Genomic DNA, 20771 nt, shown 5'->3' on the forward strand with positions numbered 1-20771 from the left:
TCCTCTCACACCTATAGCTTCTTAAGCTTTTAAAAAGTTCTGAAACTTCAAGTCTTCAACGATGATTCTTTTTTTCTTTTTTTTTATGGTTGCCAAAGAAGTCCTAAGAAGTCAGAAATCACCCTCTTCAGGCACAAATTCTTTTAAATTGATGTTATTTTCATTAAGGCCACTTTAGAAGCAATTTACTAAGATATAAACTGATTAATATTATTTGCAAAGAAGACTGCCAATAGTTTTAGGGAATTGGTATCAGCACAGCCATGTTTTAATAATTGAACATACCCATCTTGTCTTTTCTGTTTTAATGGTCTTGTGAGAACTTTTTGGGAACCGTAATAACCTTTTGACAGCTCATTAAATACTAAAAGACAATATGAGTTGGGGAAAATATCAAAAGATGTAATGTCCACCAGAAATATTGTGCGAGCACGCCAATTGTACAAAAAAACCAACGAGGTCAATTTAATTTCAGGTATCAACAGAGAATCAATATTGAGGGTGAAAAAGGATGCGAGAGTGAGAACACTATCTATAGGAGAACTTATAAGGTGCCCGACCGTCAAAATAACAAGGGCAGAGAGAGAGAACCCCTCCACTCTTGATTTGCAATCCAGCAAAAGCCGCCTTTTTTGAGTTTTTGCTAGGACCTCAAGCAACTCACATCTCAATAGGGAGATCGAGCATTAGTGAATGGACCAACGGCACATTCCAGATTGCAAATCAAGGGTGGGAGGGCTTGTCTCTCTCCACCCTATATTTTGACGGTCGGGCATCATATAATTTCTCCATCTATAGAAACTATAGGCATGCTTGTATGGGCTGATCACTGTGCGGATAGAAATCCTTGGATAAGCTGTCCATATGATTGAACATCCTAATTGAATAAGTTTATCCGTAAATTATCTTGTCTGTTGTTCACCAAGTTCGAGGACAAATGTCAATGTTGACAGACTATGGCAAGCCTATACCTGGTGAAATAAACCCCCGCTTATAGAGCATATGCGTCATCTCGAACACATGCTGTTAAAGCAATTATGAAAGGTTAATATACAATCGTCTTTGAAATATATAAATACAAGAAGAAAGAAATTTCTAGAACAGAACACATCAGTATGCAACTTGTATCTTTTCTTTAGTAGTCTTTAACTTGGATATCTTCTTCTCCTTAACCTTTTTTCTCCCTGCAATTCAATTGTGTACTGTAGTAAATACATCAATGGACACTGTCTCGAATAAGGTATTCTCTAGTTCAGTTCTTTGGTGAATTTCTTTTCTCTATAATAAACAAATTGTAAGGTCCATGTTCACAAGGCAATCGAACCAACAGTTTTGTAGTTCACACGTTACTCGAATTCGAGTTACAACCTTGCTAATTGGAAAGGCATTCGAAAACCTTCGGCTGAAAGATATTTCATCTATGCAAGTAGAGTATAGGATTTTTGCACCACCAAGATGTAAAGTTTTACTTCCACATGACAACTCCACATGCCATGCTTACTGGTGAATATAATTCAAAAACCATTATAAATGTAAATTTAAGTTAGTGAAATACAGAAATTTTAATTTAAAAAAAAAAGATGCTGAAGAAGAATTGAGAAGCATCAATAACAATGTTCCTTGATTTTCTTAACAGTAAATTATGTCCCTTGATTTTCTTCACCGGTAAAACATGACCCTTGATGACAACCAGATTTAAAGTACAATTCATAAATATGAATAACGTAATTACAGCAAAGGGTCAAAAACTAAAAAATTGTAATCAATGTCAAATGGAACATAGAATGCATACCTTAATGGTCCGAATGCACCACAGACTCGTTTTCTATATTAGCCTCCAAGTTCAATCCTCTGGAACAATAAATCATGTTAAGTCCTAAACCAATAGAAAGTAGCAGTTAAAGAAAGGATGCCCAACAGTAGAGGTGACTGTACCTCTCTGCAGCTTCTCTCTTTAGTTCTTCAATATGATTCTCAATGGTAGCACACGCAGCTTGGATATCTATGTTCTTCTCACAGAGTTCTTTCCATTGTTGGGCCAGGGTATTAAGTTCCTCGCCCGTGTTTTGCTGGTCATATGTAGAGGTTTAATATCTCCTTCCAATAGTACAGTAATGAAAAAAACTCATCGCAAACTACCTTATGCTTTAAACTTCACCTGATGGAATTTTCTCTCACGGTTTACAATCTCAATCTTTTCATTGTGTCCCAAAGCAATGGCTTGCATCCTGCAGGAGATTATGAGATCACGGGTGACGAATAAACCAAATTTGTATTCGTGAATAATAACAAATGACTAGGGTAAAAGTGGTGGCTCATGCACATCCATTGAAAAGAGTCCGGGTTTCTTTGTATACAAAATTTCAATGCCAACGGCTTACAAGACAGAAATATTTAGAAGCAGATTCACAGGGTTTGATTGGATAAACAAAAACTTATAGGCTCTGGAGAAGAGGATGGCATCATGCTAGACATGCGAGTTGACAAATTACTGATGGTCCTTTGAAGTCCTTTTAGTAGAAAAATGTAAGGGGCGTGACTTACTAACCTATCAAAGAGCTTAAAGTTAATAAATCTAGACCAGTGAGTGTTGGTAATAACATATCCAGAAAAAGTGACAACTGACAAGTCATAATAGTTTTCATATTTTGACATGTTAGGGCATTGCTGCCAGTACTGCACCATGCATAGCCTGAGCATCAAAGATGATTAACTGGCATGCTAAAATAGGCGAGTCACCAACTGAACCTCAGCCCATCTACAAGCAATGCATTAGTTTCTTCAGGATCGTCCCAACTGGGATGTGTTAAATATGTTTAACTCATTAGAGTAGTATGTCAGTAACATTACCAACATATGTTATTGCAAGAATACAAAGACAATATAAAAATAATTGAGCAGAATGGTGTTTGACAGGACAGTTAGGGTTGATGGAAAAGATGAATGGAGGAGAAGAGATGAAGGAGAAATCAGAAAAGGATATGAGTGAAAAGCATAAGAAATGCAAGAGCCCCCTTGCCATTATTAAGTTACTCATCTAGTATTATTACAATGACAAATACCCATTATCAGGCGCAAAGATAAAAAGACTAAAAAGACATGTACATAACACCTTACATGCATACACCTAACACCACTCCCTATCATGCTAGAGATAAAAATCTGATATGCCCAGCATGATACATGTATCCTAAAGAAGGGTGGACCCTAATGCCATAGTGAGGATATCAGCAAGTTGATGTGACGAGTAATACAGAAGGAAGAACTAGAGCACCTCCATGGATCTTCTCCCTAACAAAGTGCATATCAACTACAATAAGTTTGGTTCGCTCATTAACAACAATGTCACATGCAATTTGGATAGCATCTTTATTGTCGCAATGAAGCGACATTGAACCACTAGTAAAAAAATCCCAACTTAAAGATCAAGGAACGAAGTCGTAGAAGCCGGCATGCTTCATGGGATGCAGCCTTGTAATTTGTCTCAGCACTAGGGCGAGAGACAACAAATTGCTTCTTGCTCTTCCATGTAACTATATTTTCCCCCTATAAATGCACAATATCCATATGTGGAGCGGCGATCAGTAGCTTCGCCTGCCTAGTGTCACGGGCCTATTGTTTGAGCAGCGGAATAACCCATGTGGCGCCCCAACATGTTTGTATGCTAGGGCAAGCCTTCAACCGTGCAAGGCTCTGAAGGCCCTACATGAGTACACGCCCAACATCCCTTGATGCTTCAAATGTGGACACAGTCTCTAAGCTATTCAACAGGCTACTTGGCCAAGATCTTAATATGCACCTCTAGATACTTTGTTCACGGCTACCAAACATTTCATCAAGCTACAGAGCTTAGATATGCCGAGACCAACTCTGAGCCCGCTCTCGTGATCAGCCTGCATCATGAGTACATCGAACATCAGGCCTTAAAGCCCAATGCAAAGTCCATCGAGTACGAGGCATGACGATGCCACGCACTAATCCGCCAAGCACAAAGGCTTGGTCATCCAAGAAGCAAGATGCCCCATGGATTGATCCGCAAGGTGTACACCTCGCGAGGGCAACCGAGGTCGCCCTGGCACGAACTCATGGGAGACTTAGAGATTGGCCTACCCACAGGACGCACAACGGTGTAGGAGGCAAATAGTATAGCAAGCCTCCGTACCGGTCTATGCGTGCAATGCATGATATGATTAAATAATTATAAAAAAATCTAGATTTTTGGTGACCAAATTTCGGGGTAAACGAAATATGTGAGAACCCAACCCAACATGCATTGTCTTTGGCCTCCATCCTCGACCAAAGAAAGTGGAGCATCCCTGTAGATAACTTGCAGTCCGCACCCAAAGCTTTCTTAGGGCACGCACATAAGCTGTAGTATGATTTCTTGTTGTGTGCCTGACATGCACAAGCAAAGTCCTCTTGCAACTTACAAGCACACCACCAAGGTTCCGGCCTACACTTGCTAGGCCTAACGGGGGAGGAGTCGGCAGATCACGGGGCCAACTCCCCCTATAAGGGATTAGCCAGCCAACCAGCTTAGCCAGGAGTGCCCACCAAACGTTCTCTTAGCAACTACTTTGTGAGACGCAACGAGACGAGGCGAGTTTGGATTTTAATACCGACTGTTTCCCCGAACTGTTTCCCGGTGACACTAGTCACCATCAGTGTAACCATTAGTATCCATATGACCATGATGACAATATACAAAACCACTTCTGGGTTATTTTTTCAACCCGGAATTTATCCAGGAACTAGGGCCGGCAGCCAGGCACACCTTACCTCAGGAAACAAAAAAAACCAACAAGTACCCGAAAATCATACATGGTGCGAAAGCTACAGATTCTCAAAAAATAATATCTCACGACGCCTTTAGCCAATGTACAAAGATCTCTCCAATGCCAATACACACTATTGTTCTTACAAACTTACACACATAGTTGGCAAGGTGATCTGCAACCTAAATTACCCTCTCTGAAATGATGGGTCATTTTAGACTTCAAATCAAGGACAAGGGATTGAAGCTCCTGCCAATAGTACTTAATCAACAAAGGAGGATCCTTGTTAGAAGCAATCATGTCAATTAAAACCTTGCTATCCAATTCCACCTAAACATTCAAGAATTCAAAGGCTTAACAATATCTAAGGTCGTCTAGAATGCTTCTAGCTTCCGCATGGATATTGCTTCCCACTCTATAATAATGAGAGAACGTAAAGATAATCCCGCCAACATTATCTCTAATGACCCCATCACCCCAGATAAGTCAAGATTGTCCTTGGACACCGTCAATAATTAATTTTAACTCACCTAACCTGGGCCTTTCCCAACACACACAAGTAACTCTAAGGCTATAAGTGAATGGATGACCTTTAGAGCAAAACTAAAAGTTGACTTACTTTTTTCTCTCGGATAACTCGAACCACAGAAGCGACCTAGCGATAAAGAAATGGTTCTCAAGAAGAGGCACCCCAAGATAGATAGAAAAGTGATACCATATAGCTCTTACTGCATCACTGGCAATGAATACATGAATCAGCTCTTCTTCTTTAGGCATGACACAACACATATACTTGGAAGGAAGAGGGATGAATATATCCTTCAATCGGCTATCAACATGGACTACATTCATAAAAATTTACCAAACGAAGCATTCAATATTCAAAAGAAGATCCTTCCAAATGAATGTAGTTCATCTTCTCTTAGGAAATTTAGTTACCATCACATTTCATGTTGATTTAGTAATGAAGTCCCCCGATTGATTAGGAGTCCAAACCAACTCATCCTAACCATAGATGATTTAATGGCATTAACAATGCCTTGCGAAATATTATGCTCTACCTATGAAATATTGCACACTCCAACTTCATTTATGACATCTTTGACCACTAACTTCATATTTAACTGCTCCCAATTGGAAACCTGATTAATTGGTGGGTAATTACCAAACCATTTATCGGTGCAAAAGGCAACATTACCTTTCTCTATAATCAATCTACTATTACTAACTCAAAACTTGGAATGTTGTCCCAAATTGGCATCTGTCAAAGGCCTTAATGCGGATGTCATCCTTTGAGCCTATTTCAGCCCTTTCCCTGATTTTCTTTTAATTTTATCATTTAATGAGGGTCTCATTGTGTGATGGGGCCCACCAGCTACCTCGATTTACCATTCTATAGATGCAACAAGGTCACAATATTCTCATTCAACGTGATGGAATAATCCAAAGTGGTCTCTATGGAGGAAACCTTGATTCCTTTTGGGAATAATCACAAGGACTTAGGAGATCTATTGGAAGATGCAAATACGAGATTTCCTGATGTGCATAAGATGTAAGAGGTCTCTATGGAGGAAACCATGATTCCTTTTGAGAATAATCACAAGGACTCTTGAGAGAGCTATTGGGAGATGCAACTACGAGATTTTCCTGAAGTGCATAAGAAGTAAGAAGACCATTTAGACTGCAATGCAAGGGTTTTATACAGACAAAGTTCAAAGAGAGTTCTAGGATTGGTTTAATTACAGAAGCATGTTGAGACAACAGTATATGAAAGGAAAAGGTTTTGACAAAAAAACTGGTAGAATATAAATATAAGAAATGATGATTCAGTGTCTGACCCGTATCTGTCCACACAGCAGGTCTCTTACTGTGCAGTCATCAGAAGCCAATACATCAATATAGGAGAATAAACTATGGCAGCATCCATATCAATAACTTTTACAAGGAGCCATCCATAATACTCCAAATGAATACTGTGATTGTCAGGGTGGGTTATCACTTACCACTTTCACTTATATTTACATATCCATAGATGGACCTCATGAGCTATGAGATAAACAAAGGATGCTTCTCCAGCATTGGATTATAGCTCATGCATCTGTGCAGTTCCCATTGACCTAAATGAGAGAATAATGAATTTATAATGGGTGCCCTCGCAAGAATGCATTATTTCATTATTTAGAAGAGGGGGGGGACGATAAAAAATTAAAAGGAAAAAAAAAACTCTGCCTAACCTATTTCATTGTAGGACTGAGAGGCAAGACTCTTTTCCTTCACAATATGTGGAAGATGGCCCTATATTTGTAGATTTCAGTTCGATGCACAGGGCTCATCTCACAGCAATCATTTTGCAGAGCAGGATTGTGGTGATTTGTACTTGGTTTTGAAGAACTATGTCAGTTATGGTTGAAAAGTATCCCAAGTTAAGCCCACAAATTGGAAAACTCACCAAAACCAAATACTTAGCAACATAAAACAACTTGATTTTGAAAAACTATGTCAGGAACGATTGAAAAGCATGCCAACTTAAGCCCACAAACTGGTAAACGCACCAAAATCAAATACTTAGCAACATAAAACAATGATTGGGTGCTACTACCATGCAAATGATTCTAACCATGTAATAAGAAAGGTCCTAACAGCTGCTAATTGGAATGCGTGGAAGAAAAACACCAAATTTTTTTTATGCTATCATGCAAACGAATGATGCATTTAAGTAGATTTTCATAATGAACCTGGACAAGAACGCCTCTAATCGTTGGTTGTGATGTTTCCACACATCAACACCATGCTTCAACATCAGGTCCAGATTTTCAAGTCTGCAAAATTTATAAAAGTAAAATCAGGAACTGTTCAAAGAATATTTATAGTTCGTGCAAGTGTTTGCAACTGTTCATGTTTCCACCCAAGAACAACTACATTTTTGTTTGTGTGCGTAAAACAGGTTATATTTACTGCAGTGTGCCAGCTGCAATATGTTGCATTGGTATAAAAAATAGGATGAAAGACGGACACAGGGGCGGCCCAGTGCACGAGGCTAAAAAAAGGACACAGTCAGAAGCTAAAAATTGATGGCATGCTTTCTTGTAAAAAATAACATATATTCATAGCATGAAACCAGCACAAAGTAAGTAGTTAATCCTTTACATGAATAGAGACCCTCCAAGGATTACCATATTGAGAATCTTGATGCAGTTTGCATGCTCACTAACTATGAGAGGGCATAAATATGTACCCGGGTGTCCATCTGATTATTATGATTACCTTCACATGAATAGAGAGCCTCCAAGGATTACCATATTGAGAATCTTGATGCAGTTTGCATGTCACTAACTCTAAGAGGGCATAAATATGTACCCGGGTGTCCATCTGATTATTATGATTATTGTGAGATCTGTTGATATGTCTAACGACTGGGAACTACAATGTCGAAATGCTGCTGGAAATTTAGGTCAATCAATTTTGTGTGAAATTACATCATCCCGTGGGCCGTATTTTGGTTTGGAGATTCAATACTCTTAAGGCTAGTTTCATAAGTTATGGTCAAGGTTTTAAATTTCGGTTTCGGTATGAAATTTCGGCTGAAATCTTGTAAAATCACGGAAACATTTCCTTGGGAAATCATGGCCGAAATCCAGGTAAAATTCTTCAAAAGAGGTTTTTATTTTTTATTTTTGTCATATTTTTAGAAATACCTTGAAGGAATCTCAGTGTACTTCTCGAAATTCGGACGAAATATCGAAATTTGGGGTGAAATCTCAAAAGTTTCAATATTTCGGCCACTTCGTTTCATTTCGGCCGAAATTTAAAACCATGGGTATGGTAGCTTACAAGCTGTTTAAGATGAGTAGTTTACGGAGATTTAGAAGTTTGGGATGATTCTCTTTCTTTTTCTCTCTCCTTTTTTTGAATGGCTAGTTTGGTTAACTATATGGAGATTTAGAAGTTTGGGATGATTCAAGCTTTTGCTATCTCACATGCTTTTTTGCTTCCTGCAATTGTCCTACTTCAACATAGTTGCCGGAAACTCCTTGGGCGGGTGGGAAACCCGTTTCCCCTAAAATGCGTTTGTCGCGGTTGGGAAACTCGTTTCCCCTAAAATGAGGGAAACACGTTAGGACACGTTTCCAAAATATGATACAGAATTGGAGAAATATTTCTAAAACACGTGGGAAACATATGGAAAACTTATGTAAATAATGTGTAAACGCGTGAAAAATGTATGCAACCCTCGTAGAAAACGCATATGCAACGTGTAGGAAACATGTGTGGAACTTTTGAAAATCATTTTGGAAAAAAACACATCATTTCCTAAGACGTTTTTCGTACCATTTTCTATTGTTTCATGTTTCTCGTTTCCGTTTCACGTTTCGTTTCCCATTTTCGTTTCCCACCATGGTAACTATGGATGAGATAAAAGGGGATTACAAACCCGATAATCCTCCCTAGATCGTTACATCATAATAAGGAAGGGAAAGATTGGCTAATTTATTAGCATCTGGGTTGGTTTCATGATGAATGTGAGAGAAAGGCATCTCCAAACAAGAAAAGCAATAGGAATCAATCTCCCAAAAATTCCAGGAAAATCTCCACAGGGACGTGCTTCATCCTTTGAGCACATAATGTACCATTGAATCGTCTTCCACCCAAATTCTTGAGCAGCATGGTGCCTTTATGCATTTGAAGCCAAATCAAGCCACTTGGCTTCTACACTGATACTTTGGCAGTTCCTGCATGAACCCAGATAGGCAAAAATAACCATACCATTAGGGTCTGAAATGGTCGCCCATAACCGGCTCTTCAGGAAGTGGTAAGAGAAGCTAGATATTTCACTATTGTCGAAATTGAGTTTTTGCCAGCCCTTGGGGGCGCCATTCAGACATCCTATGGCCTACAAGGAATAACACATCCTACACAAATGTTGGTCCAGACAGAAATTAAGGAACTTGGGGTGAAATTCTTAAACTGATTTGTTCTAATAGCCACTCTTGGAGACCTCAGTAATTATATTGTTTATTACTTCCTAAAAACATCTGCCTTTGTTTTTGAAAATTCTTAATTTCCTTGCATTCCATTTTCATATTATCCATCAAACCGAAGAGAGAAGAATGTACTGTGAGCACTTCTTCCGCTAGTTTTCGAAGATGTGGCAAACAATTTCCAAAAACCCGAGATTCCTACAGAAAGTCTGTCAATCAGGCAAAATGGTCGAAATGACTCATGAAATGGTTTCATATTTGAGAAGACAAAGGGCAACGCATTGATAGATGAGATGATGACTCATCAGGATACCCAAAAAAGACAATATCCGGTGTCGGCAATCTTCTTTTGCAGAGTTGGTGCCCTAGAGGATCTTCGCTTGGATAGCTACCATAAATAGGCTAGTTCTATAGGGGAAGGGTAGGAATCCCAGATAAAATGGATAACTCGGAGCACAAAAATCATTTGGGAATAGAAAGATTTTACTTGGAATCGCCTCGAACTCTCAGCGGTTCAAATGACTTTGTCCCCGGAGCGGAGGGAAAGTCCTATTGAGTCACGTGGATAGGAAGTGAATTCATCTGAATCTCAGATAAAAAAGCCATCCTTTAATAGTATATGCGGTTCAAATGACTTTTTCTCAGAGGGGAGGAAAGTCCTATGGAGTCTTGTGGATAGGAAGTGAATTCATTTGAATCTTGGATCTCAAGGCCATCCCTTAGTATCGGGTTGACGGTCACATGAGCTTTTGTTCTCTCAATATAATTTGCTATTGTGGTGCTGGGGATGACTACTTTATTGAAGAGGATGGTGTATTCTTTGTAAGAAGGGTTGAAGCACTGCAACAGACAAAAACAACAAAAAAGGTATAGGATCCATTAGCAATATAATATCTTTTTGCAAGAATGAGGGGAAGATAATCTTCTAGGATTTCCATAAATGAGATTGATTGTAGATCCAGGCAAATAGAACCTTCTTGAGCTTAGTACTTGAGGTATATTATCTTAGACCAAAGGTCATTTGGGTTAGATATTATTCTCCACCACCACTTTGCCAAAAGGGACGTATTATCGTCTTCTACGTTCTAATACATTGGAGCCAAGGCCCTCAGCCATTTCGGTTTTATAAAGTACCAAATGCCTGAAACACTCTATTTCTAATATTAGTGAGTGCGGGGTGGGGAACAGCTGCAACAAAAATATAAATTGTGTTTACCCGTATGGTTATTTTCTGTTGTAGCAATAGGATAATACGAAAGAAAAACAAAATTGCTGATTTCAAATAATACATGACATAGCATATTTAAAATGTGTGTATAAATAGGTCGTGGGTGGCTTTTGTGCGTCTGTGTGCATATGTATGAGCAAGTGCATGCATATACAAGCGTCGGAGGACAAATTTGTGCTTGTATCTGACTCCAAGGAAGAACTGTAAATTTACGCCGGGAAGAAACTTGTTCCTCGGTGCTCTCTAGCTCCATAAAAAATCTCTAAATTTCACTGGGAAAGTTGTTGTTTCTCTGCGTTCTTCAGTTACGAGGGAGTTAGGATACTTCAAATCTGACACCTTGATAGAAAGTTACAGCTAATAAAGGTATCCATTTCTTTGACAAGACAATACTTCTTTTTGTCTTTTTTTCCTATGAAATGGAAGACATGACATGAATACAAATTGCCCAAGGAACATATGATTGCATGCCCCTGAATACTAATAAGATGGCCATTCGGTCCTATAAAGTACAAAAATGCCTGAAACACTCTATTTCTAATGGTTGTGGAAGCGGGGTGTGGAATAGCTGCAACAACAAAAAAAAATTGTGTTTTCCCTTATGGTTTTTTTTGTTGTAGTAATAGGATAATAATCATGGCAAAATCTAGTTATACGCACAAGAAAAACAAAATTGCTTGGGTCCTTTGGAGAGAAAGGAATGCAAGAGTTCTTGATGGAGTATCCAGGTCTCCTTCTTCCCTTTTCATTAAAGTAAGCTTGACTATTGCCTGGGTAAACTGCCTTCGTTCTTTTCAATTTGTCTCTTCATTCGCTCTTTTGGGGGGGGGGGGGGGGGGGATTTGTTTTAGTGCTGAAAGGAAGTAAACGATTATACAACAAAGGGAACCCCCAGCAGAGGGATTGCTAAAACTAAACTTTGATGGTTCTAGTCTAGGTAATCCAAGACCAGCAGGTATAGGAGGAGTCCTAAGAGACCCTGGGCGAGGGGTCTTGTGGGCATTTCAGGGCCCATTGGGATTGCAGATGCAAGTGAAGCTGAAGTGAGGGCTGTCCATCAGGGGATTAAAAGTTTGGCGATGGAGGATTTGAATAGGGTTCTAGTAGAGGGTGACTCTCTTAACACCATACGGTGGCTTCGAGGCTTTCTAGTCCCACAATGGAGGTTTGCCCGTTTATTTGATGAGATCCAGGATAAAATTGGAGGCTCGTCGATCATCTTCTCCCATGTTAGAAGATCAACGAATAGCATGGCATATTGGTTGGCTAGGGAAGGTGTAGATAAGCAAGGCTTGGAATTGTTTGATTTTATGCCCCTGTGATGACTGCTTTTCCTTCTTTTTTTTTCCAGTTATTCAAATTTTGTGTTTTTCTTGTATTTTTGGGGATGACTCTCTTGGTCATCTTTTTTGAAATGGGATCTGCTACCGTTAAAAAAATCAATTAAAGGTCATCATTTAAAAAAAGTCATTTTTCCAGTGACAATTATCAATCAAGAGAAAGAAATATAATGGTGTCTGTTCCATATAACGGATCAGTCTTACAATATACCCAATTCCCAGACAAAAGGATGTCTTCCACTGGCACATCATCTTTACAACATCCAAAAATGGCCTTAGCAACTGCATAAATCCTAGTATTGGTACATACCTTATTATCTGATGTTGTAGCAGACTTTGAGCATTTCGAAGGGAAAGCCTCCAAGCAGTAACATCATTGCGCTTATTTGGAGGTGGCGGTTCTAATCCATATCGAGACATATCCATCGCTACAGGAGGCTTGTTAGCTCTCACACGTTCATATTCTCTGGCAAGCATAGGGTGCTTCTGAGATGCAATTGCTAGAATTAGTCAATTAGACACACCATAACCAATATAGTAGACTAAAGAACTACAGCAAGGTCATAGATAACCAAACATAAATGATATGATAACAAAATACTTGGACATTTCTCTTGCATGACATTCTTTCACATCCAATAAAAGAGAATAGGAATCAAATAATAAAACAAGCTTAAGTTTTAAAGCTGAAAAAACAAATGCACCAAGAACCAAATACACTAGAACATCTATTATGTAATATCCTTGGGACCAGCCTCTAGCTATCAACATCGATAGTTTATCATTTCATAAAGTATAAATGTATACTTCTAATAGGCAAGCTAAAACCTCAAGGCTGAGGAACAAAGCCTCATTCAACTCAGCTAAAGGTTCAACCCAAATAAGGGAAAATATTAAAATACCATTATTTTGCCTATTGAATTTTTATTGTTATTGAAGTGAGCAATGGCGCAACGGTAAGGTTGCTCCATTGTGACCTGGTGGTCATGGGTTCGAGTCACGGAAACAGCCTCTCTGCAAAGCAGGGGTAAGGCTGCATACATCTAGCCCTCCCCAGACCCCGCAATGGCGAGAGCCTCGTGCACTGGGCCACCCTTTATCGAAGTGAGCAATAACATTATAACTCAAGCGTACTTGTATTTTGAAAGCTGAAAGGCCATTTCAAATAGGAAACTCTTCAGTTTCACAAAATGTTGGGCAGCATAGAGTGATGTAATTTCTTTTGGGTAACATGGAGAGCGTAGCCGCATAGGTTCTCTTGGATAAATGGACTTCTTTCGGTAAAGGTAAGTTCACTTGGTAAAACGGTTTCAAGTGATGCCATGGAAGGCATACTAAAGATGCAAAGCTTACTGCTTAGTTAGGGGAGCAACTCTGTCATCTACCACATTCACCACCTATGTATATCACAACTCACAAGCATACTCAATTATCCAGGGGAAAGCTAGGTCGCATAGATTTAAAGTCCAACCCATGGCTCCTCCAGACATCAGTATTGGTTGGCGTATCAGCCAATACCCAAACTGAAATGCATTGGGTGTATTGGTCAATACATATCGTGTCACGCTAATACAGTTGTAAAATCCTTTTCCTTCACACGGTCCAAAAAATGAAGTAATATGTATGGTTTCCACCAGAAATTCCTATAGACTTAATATTTTAAATTACTTTTGGCATATGTTTTTTAATAAATATCTATTTTTAACATTTCATGTAATTTATCATGTGTGTTGTGTGGCCGAGCCTTTGTCAACAACCTGTCCTATCTGCTTATCTATCTATTAGAAATCCAGAAACAAGTTGACAATTAAAGAAATAAAAAATATAAGAGAACAGGTAAAAACATTCTGAGCAAGTCTCCCAATTGAAAAAAATAATAATGATAATAATAATAATAATAATAATAGGTAGAGAATATTAGACACATTTGAAATATAATATTAACTATTGGATAAAAATCTTACAAGCAAAAGTCATAACTCATCTCATCTCAGTTACACTTACAGCAACTTCATGTTTACTATAAGTTTGATTTCCAATACAATTCAATTATACATTACACTTATTTTATATATAAAGTTATCACTATTACGGGGCATTTTGTCATTTGAACATTTCCAGAAAAAGTGTAGAGGCAGGAGTTACCTTCCACTGTTTAATAGAAGGATGTCATTAATTAATTTAATTCCAAGGGTTTTCATTTTAGACATTGCTGATTGATGATTCAAATTTAGTTTGCATTGAGCTATTAAATTCATAATAGTTTTCACAAAAAGTCAAATAAAATCCAATTAAATAAGAAATAGAGTAAAGAAAGTAGGTTCTTGAGAAGATTTTTCTTCTTTAGTACTTTGCAGTAGAGGAAGCAAAGCCCCACAGACAAATGCAAGCTCAAGAGTCAAGAGTCCTGCCTTCAATGTTCTGAAAATCGGAATCGCATCGTAAATCGTAAGAGGGGTCGAATCGTATCGAATCGTAAATCGTAAGATTTTTCAGATTTATATATAAAAATCAGAAAAAATAATAAAAAATAGGAAAAATTATTACTCTTCATTTCATAAGTGATTAAGTTCCATATTTCATAACATGAGGCATCAATACATCATTCATTAGAAAAAAAAGTCTGTCACCAGTGTGTTGACCAGTGCCTGACAAGATGAATAATTTTTAGAGACCAAATTATGAGATTTTTTTTACCGGACTTTTGGGATTTAATAATGTTTGGACAAAATAGATTTTATGAATTTTTAAAATTTGAAAAATACCCCACCGTTTGGAAGTTAATAAAGTTAAAATTTAGATCCGACCATTTTTCTTTGAATTTTGTACTAAAACTGGAGAGTTGACTTTTTTTCCTTTTTGATTTGGGTGTTGAAACTATTTTTAATAAATCCAAAAGGGGGGTATTCCGTTATCTACATGTAAATCTTAAGTAAATGGACAATAAAATAGTAAAGACATTTACTTAAATGATTTACATGTGAACACCGAGTACAGGAAAGTAGAGAGAAGTACAGGAGAGGAAAGAGAAGCAGCAGGAAGAACCATGAATCATAACATTAAAAAAGGCATATAAAATAAGGTAAAATACACTAAAAAAGGCATATAAAATAAGGTAAAATACACTTTCTAAATGAATCGTACGATTCTTTCAGAAAACGATTCACTGTTGCGATTTGAATCGTTTGCCATACGATCCGATTCAAATCGTACGATTTGAATCGTAAATCGAACGATTTTGATAACCTTGCCTGCCTTAGCTGAAGTATCCACAACACTACACCAGCATTTGCCTCCCAAGAAGCGTGATCCAAAGAAACTTCCAGTGAACAACAAATGTCACAAATCCCATCTAACTTGTTGGCTAGTTTCCACACAGTTGGTTCTTACTTTCTTCAAACGTGTTATGGTACACGAATCATCTTCCACAATCGAAGGTCCAAAGAAGGGGCAAAAGAAAATGTCATGTACCTCCCACAAGGAGCCCTTCTCATCTTCAATAGATCCTCGACTTTTAAAGGGGGTGCTTGGACAATCCTCACCTCAGAAACTTTTTTGGAGCAAGTCACCAATTCGCGAGGCACACAAGACGGTATCGAATTATTCACTAAATCATCAAACTATGAAAAACGAGATCACTTTTGGAGTAAACAGTTCTGGTAAAATCAATTTCATATACTGAAAAAAAAAATGCCTTTATGAATTTTTCGAATGATATTAACATAGGCTTCTGCTATATAGGTATTTTCTCACTTAAAGTACATTTCTCTTGGAGTTTGAATTCCAATGGTATTATCAATGAAAAATTCCACAGCAGTCACAATTTAATAAAACACGATTTACAAAATTAATATTTCCTTTCGGACTGGGCAAAATCAGCAAATCAGATCGATCAAACTAACCTCCGTAAAATGAATTTGCGAAAGCCAACATAGTGATGTTACATGGCCCTATTTGCATGTGGAATCTACTTTTCCATACTTGGTGATCATCACTCAACATATTTAGTGTATCAAAGAAGATGACTGCTTTTCACTATGGCAAGCTAACATTACACAAGTACCAAAGACTATTTATAGCCTACAAACTTCTGAATATGTGAAGATTTGTGAATAATCCGTTTCTTTAAGTTAACTTCCTCCCATCAAATAAATGTAGACATTCATACATTCATGTCTATAAATGCATATAAGTAACGTATATGCAGAAATGTACATACAAAGCATAAGTGAAGAATTATGTTATTTTTCCTTTTATATGTAAAAGAACAATCATATTGTAATCATGTTAAGGGAATCACCCTCGACAAGAAGAACATCCAACAGTGACATGTCAATGAGTTGACTCCCTCTCAACAACGCATGCACCTCAGCCTCATTGGAATCCTTCTCACCAATAGGACCAGAAAAGGCACATCTAGTCTCGCTCTTAGAATTCCTCAAGAGACCACAAACTCTTGTCAGGTCCAATTTCCCTAGACTGGGCCCATCAAAGTTCAACTTCAGAAAATCAGGTGGGCGAGGAGTCCATCTAGGATGCACACAATCCTTTTTGCAACAGCTCGAACAGATCTCCTCCCAATATTTATGGAAGCTACCGAGAAACCACTAAATATGGGAAGATCACTACCCATCGAGCAACATTACATGGGATTTGTTTGCTGTTGGATACTACGGAAACTCTTAGATACCCTTTTAATGATCATATTGTTTCTTTCCTTCCAAACAAGCCAAAGTGAGGCAGGTAGAAATAGACTCCATAAAACTATCCCTCTATCAGAACACGGGGCGAAGGCCAAAAACTCAAAAAGGTAAAAAAAATGTCTAGGATGAACCCAGCTGACATTGAACTGACCGAAAATTAAGTACCAAATATCGCGAGGTTCACAGACTCCCCATCAGCCAAACACAAAGCAAGGTGATTAACAATAATCATATTTCCACTCCTGAGATAGTTGACAATGAGAATTTTGTCCAAACATACAGACCAATAGAAAGCATTACCCTGTAGGGAGCCCCAACCATCTGGCTTTTGGAACCAAATTACAGTAAAAATAATAACGAATTTCCCCCCACATCCAAACCCTATTATCTTCACCCTGCCTTTTAATGTAAACAGAATCCACTCTGGACATGGAGATGGCAACTGTGTCAATCTCCCAATCAAAGAATCAACTACAAAATTGAACAGTACACCGACACATTGTGCTACTAAAGGACTTCGCTACACCACTCTCTTTCCCTACGACAATTCTGAATGACAAAAGAAAAATCATGCTTTAAGGAATTATGGTCACACATTATATCCTGATAAAACCAAATTTTCTCTCTGCTACCCAATGCCAATCAGATCCCTTTCAGAAAAATAATGAAAGTTCATAATAGCTAGCCAAATGGTCAAGCCTTGACATCTATAATCATCGCACAAAAACCAACCGCCAAATTCATACCCATATTTAGCCATAATAAATAGCCGCCATAGAGAATCTCTATCGTCCTCATATCTCAAGTCATTTCCTAAGATAACCCTTATTAGCAACTTTCAGCCTTCAAATGCCAAGGCCCCTATCATTCTTGGGCGTCCACTTGACCATATTGAGCTTCTGACTCTCGGCTTGACCATACCAAAGGAAGTTCCTTTTAAGTTTGCCCAATTTTATTAATTACAGCCACCGGACAATGGAACAACGACATAAGACATAAAGGAAGATTGGCAAGCACAACCTTCATCGAGGTAATTCTCCCTCGTAAAGATAATAATAAGATCTTCTTCCAAGGAGATACCATTGTGTCAATGTTCTCAATGAATAGGTCCCAAAGGCTCTGACTGGGTCTACCAATACACTAAGCAAGGCCTAGATAGGAATTCAGGATGGTACCAGTCCTACAGCAGAGAATCCCAGTTAGACTTGTTTCCTCCTCACTACTCAACTTAACCCCTGTCACCACCGACTTAGTAAAACTGAAACTCTGACAAGTGACTTCCTCAAAGCATTGCATGACCACCTTCAGCTACTAAAAAGAAGGGCATCATTAGCATATCTTGAGTGCGTAATTTCCTCCTAGGTCGTATCACTCTTGAATCCTTCAATCGTGCCTCTGATCCAAGCCTTTTCCATCATCATACAGAGCTTCTGTCAAAATGGTAAAGAGGAATGAAGAGGGAGTGCCGCTTGGGCGAAGGCCTCTGGCTAGTTTAACAAAAAAAAGGGAAAAAAGGGGGCAAACCATGATCATAACAAAGAACCAAACCGGCAAGATGCAACATCCCACCCATCCCCTCCATCTGGCCCCAAAACCCATCCTCCTACTACTCCATTCTACTGTCATAACCATTCTCCAAGTCAATCGTAGATAGAATCCATGTTTTCCTAATACGATTAAAGCAGCCGACACTTTCATTGGCTAACATAACACCGTCTAAAATTTACCTGTCATGAATGGACACTGAAATTTAGAGATGATCCTGCCTAGAGATAATACCTGGTTATGTATTTTGTACGCCAGATTCTTAATCCTCCAATTTGGGTTCCTCCAGTCCTGCACTGCATCACCTTGGTTGAGCACTTGGGTTTTCTTCTCATAGCTCTACTGTGGCAAATCATGTGGCATCTCCATGTATTTATGATTTATGTATTTCATCAGGGTGCGAGTGTGTGCATGTTTGGGTATGTTTAATTCCATAGATTGTGATTCCCACAAAAGGATCAATAGGACTGTCTGTTAGTTTTGGTATTTTGGTTTTGAATCCAATTTGGCGCTTGAGTGCATAGACAATTATCCTATGTGCATCGGAACATAAATAAAAAAAAATCCGAAATGTTTGTTCAATCTCACGTACATGTGTTTTTTCACAAGCTTTCCGTATGCAACGCCATTACATACACTGACATATCGAACTCTAGTACTAGCATTCAAAACGACATAAATACATTGAAAAGTCTACTACTTATGAAGAAATATTTCAACACAGTGGATGATCAAACACATTCTTCCAAAACCCAAACTTTTCATAAGCTTTCCATATGCAACGCCATTACATGCATTAACATATCGAATCCTAGTAGTACCAGCATTCAAAACGGCATAAATACATTAAAAAGTCTACTACTTACGAAGAAATGTTTCAACATAGTTGATAATCAAGCATATTCTTCTAAAACCCTAACTTTTCATAAGCTTACCGTATGCAATGCCAACATAATTGATAATCAAACATATTCTTCTAAAACCCTAACTTTTCATAAGCTTACGGTATGCAATGCCATTTAACACATTAACATACCAAATTCTAATACCAGCACTTGAAACGACATAAATAGATAAAAAAAGTTACCTATTTATGAAGAAATATTTCAACATAGTCGGTGATCAAATATATTCTTCCAAAACCCTAACTTTCACTCAACCGAGAGAAAAAAACAACAGAAATCGACATAAGTAGCAGAGTAAACTACCTCGAAGTTGAATTTCGGTGCCGGAGGAAGTTCTTTGAGAAAATCAGAGGGCTTTTTCACGCTCCTCCTCATCTCTTCTTCTACGAACCGATCGACCTCTTCTTTCACCCTCGGATCGCCATAATCGTCATCAATGTAGGGCAATGCATCGATGATTTGGTCTTTGACACCACCAGACCAGTTAGGGCGAGAGCTTTCGGGAGGAGCTTCGAGCATCAGAATCTCCCTACTCGCCATTTTTTTTGCCTCCGACCTGCAGAGAGGCGAAGAGCTCTCGAAAGCCTGGAGTTTCTCAGCACGTTTGAGACTCTCTTGCTGCTTTTATTTACGGCAAAACGAGGTTTTATAGGGTGTAAGCCCTTATCCCTTATTTTATAAAGAGTATCGATAAGGACCACACTATAGGATGATCCAAACCGTCCATGTGATGGGCCATAACGTAAATAGGTTGTGCCCAGAAAATCATTTCCATAGGATGATCCTGGCCCTCTCATCTATATAGGTTTCCATAATATGCAGTTCCCCTGTAGAACGGAGGGCAGTGATCATCCTATTGGCCCATATTATTGAAACATCGGCTAGGATCATCCTATTGAAATGATTCTTGGGGAACAACCTATTTAACTTTTGTTCACATGGACGGTTTGGATCATCCAATAGTGTGGTCCCTACAGTACTTTTTGAAAATTACTAGACTATATACACCATATAAAAGCTCAAAACAAGATTTTATATGGTGTAAAACATCAATATATTATAAGGGATTTGCTAGGGTCCATTCCAAAAGCCATTTCGTGGCTGGTCTGTCGCATGTCAACCAGCCACCTCACTTTTGTCTCCATTCATGGGTGGCTTGTCTGACATGCGACAGATCATCCGTGAAATGCCTTTTTTGCGATGGACGCTAGTAATTCTCATATTATAAAGTTGAACCACACCTTGACTCGAGCGACTCGTTACACACCTACTAGCATTAAACTAGGGGTGCAACTT

The 20771-nt window shown here is 38.5% G+C and overlaps 1 protein-coding gene across 3 annotated transcripts; it reads right to left on the bottom strand.

Annotated features, from left to right (window-relative positions):
• Window positions 1–972: 972 nt before the first annotated feature.
• MOS4 (modifier of snc1,4) lies at window positions 973–20114 on the bottom strand. 3 transcript variants are annotated; one of them, XM_077385373.1, is made up of 7 exons: window positions 19779–20113; window positions 12633–12808; window positions 7511–7594; window positions 2159–2228; window positions 1936–2069; window positions 1793–1851; window positions 973–1184 (listed from the first exon to the last, which is right to left on the bottom strand). In XM_077385373.1, the coding sequence occupies exons 1-6, from the start codon at window positions 20013–20015 to the stop codon at window positions 1794–1796; spliced, it is 759 nt and encodes a 252-aa protein (XP_077241488.1). In that variant the 5' UTR covers window positions 20016–20113; the 3' UTR covers window positions 973–1184; window position 1793. The 3 variants fall into 3 exon arrangements, with proteins under 3 accessions (XP_077241488.1, XP_077241490.1, XP_077241489.1); XM_077385375.1 differs by lacking the exon at window positions 973–1184 and adding an exon at window positions 1238–1500 and having other exon boundaries at window positions 19779–20114; XM_077385374.1 differs by lacking the exon at window positions 973–1184 and having other exon boundaries at window positions 1595–1851; window positions 19779–20114.
• Between the last annotated feature and the right edge of the window lie 657 nt (window positions 20115–20771).

Source organism: Tasmannia lanceolata, unplaced genomic scaffold, assembly GCF_043159265.1.
Source record: "Tasmannia lanceolata isolate RefF3 unplaced genomic scaffold, GAP_Taslan_0.1 ptg000007l, whole genome shotgun sequence".
NCBI classification, from domain to species: Eukaryota; Viridiplantae; Streptophyta; class Magnoliopsida; order Canellales; family Winteraceae; genus Tasmannia; species Tasmannia lanceolata.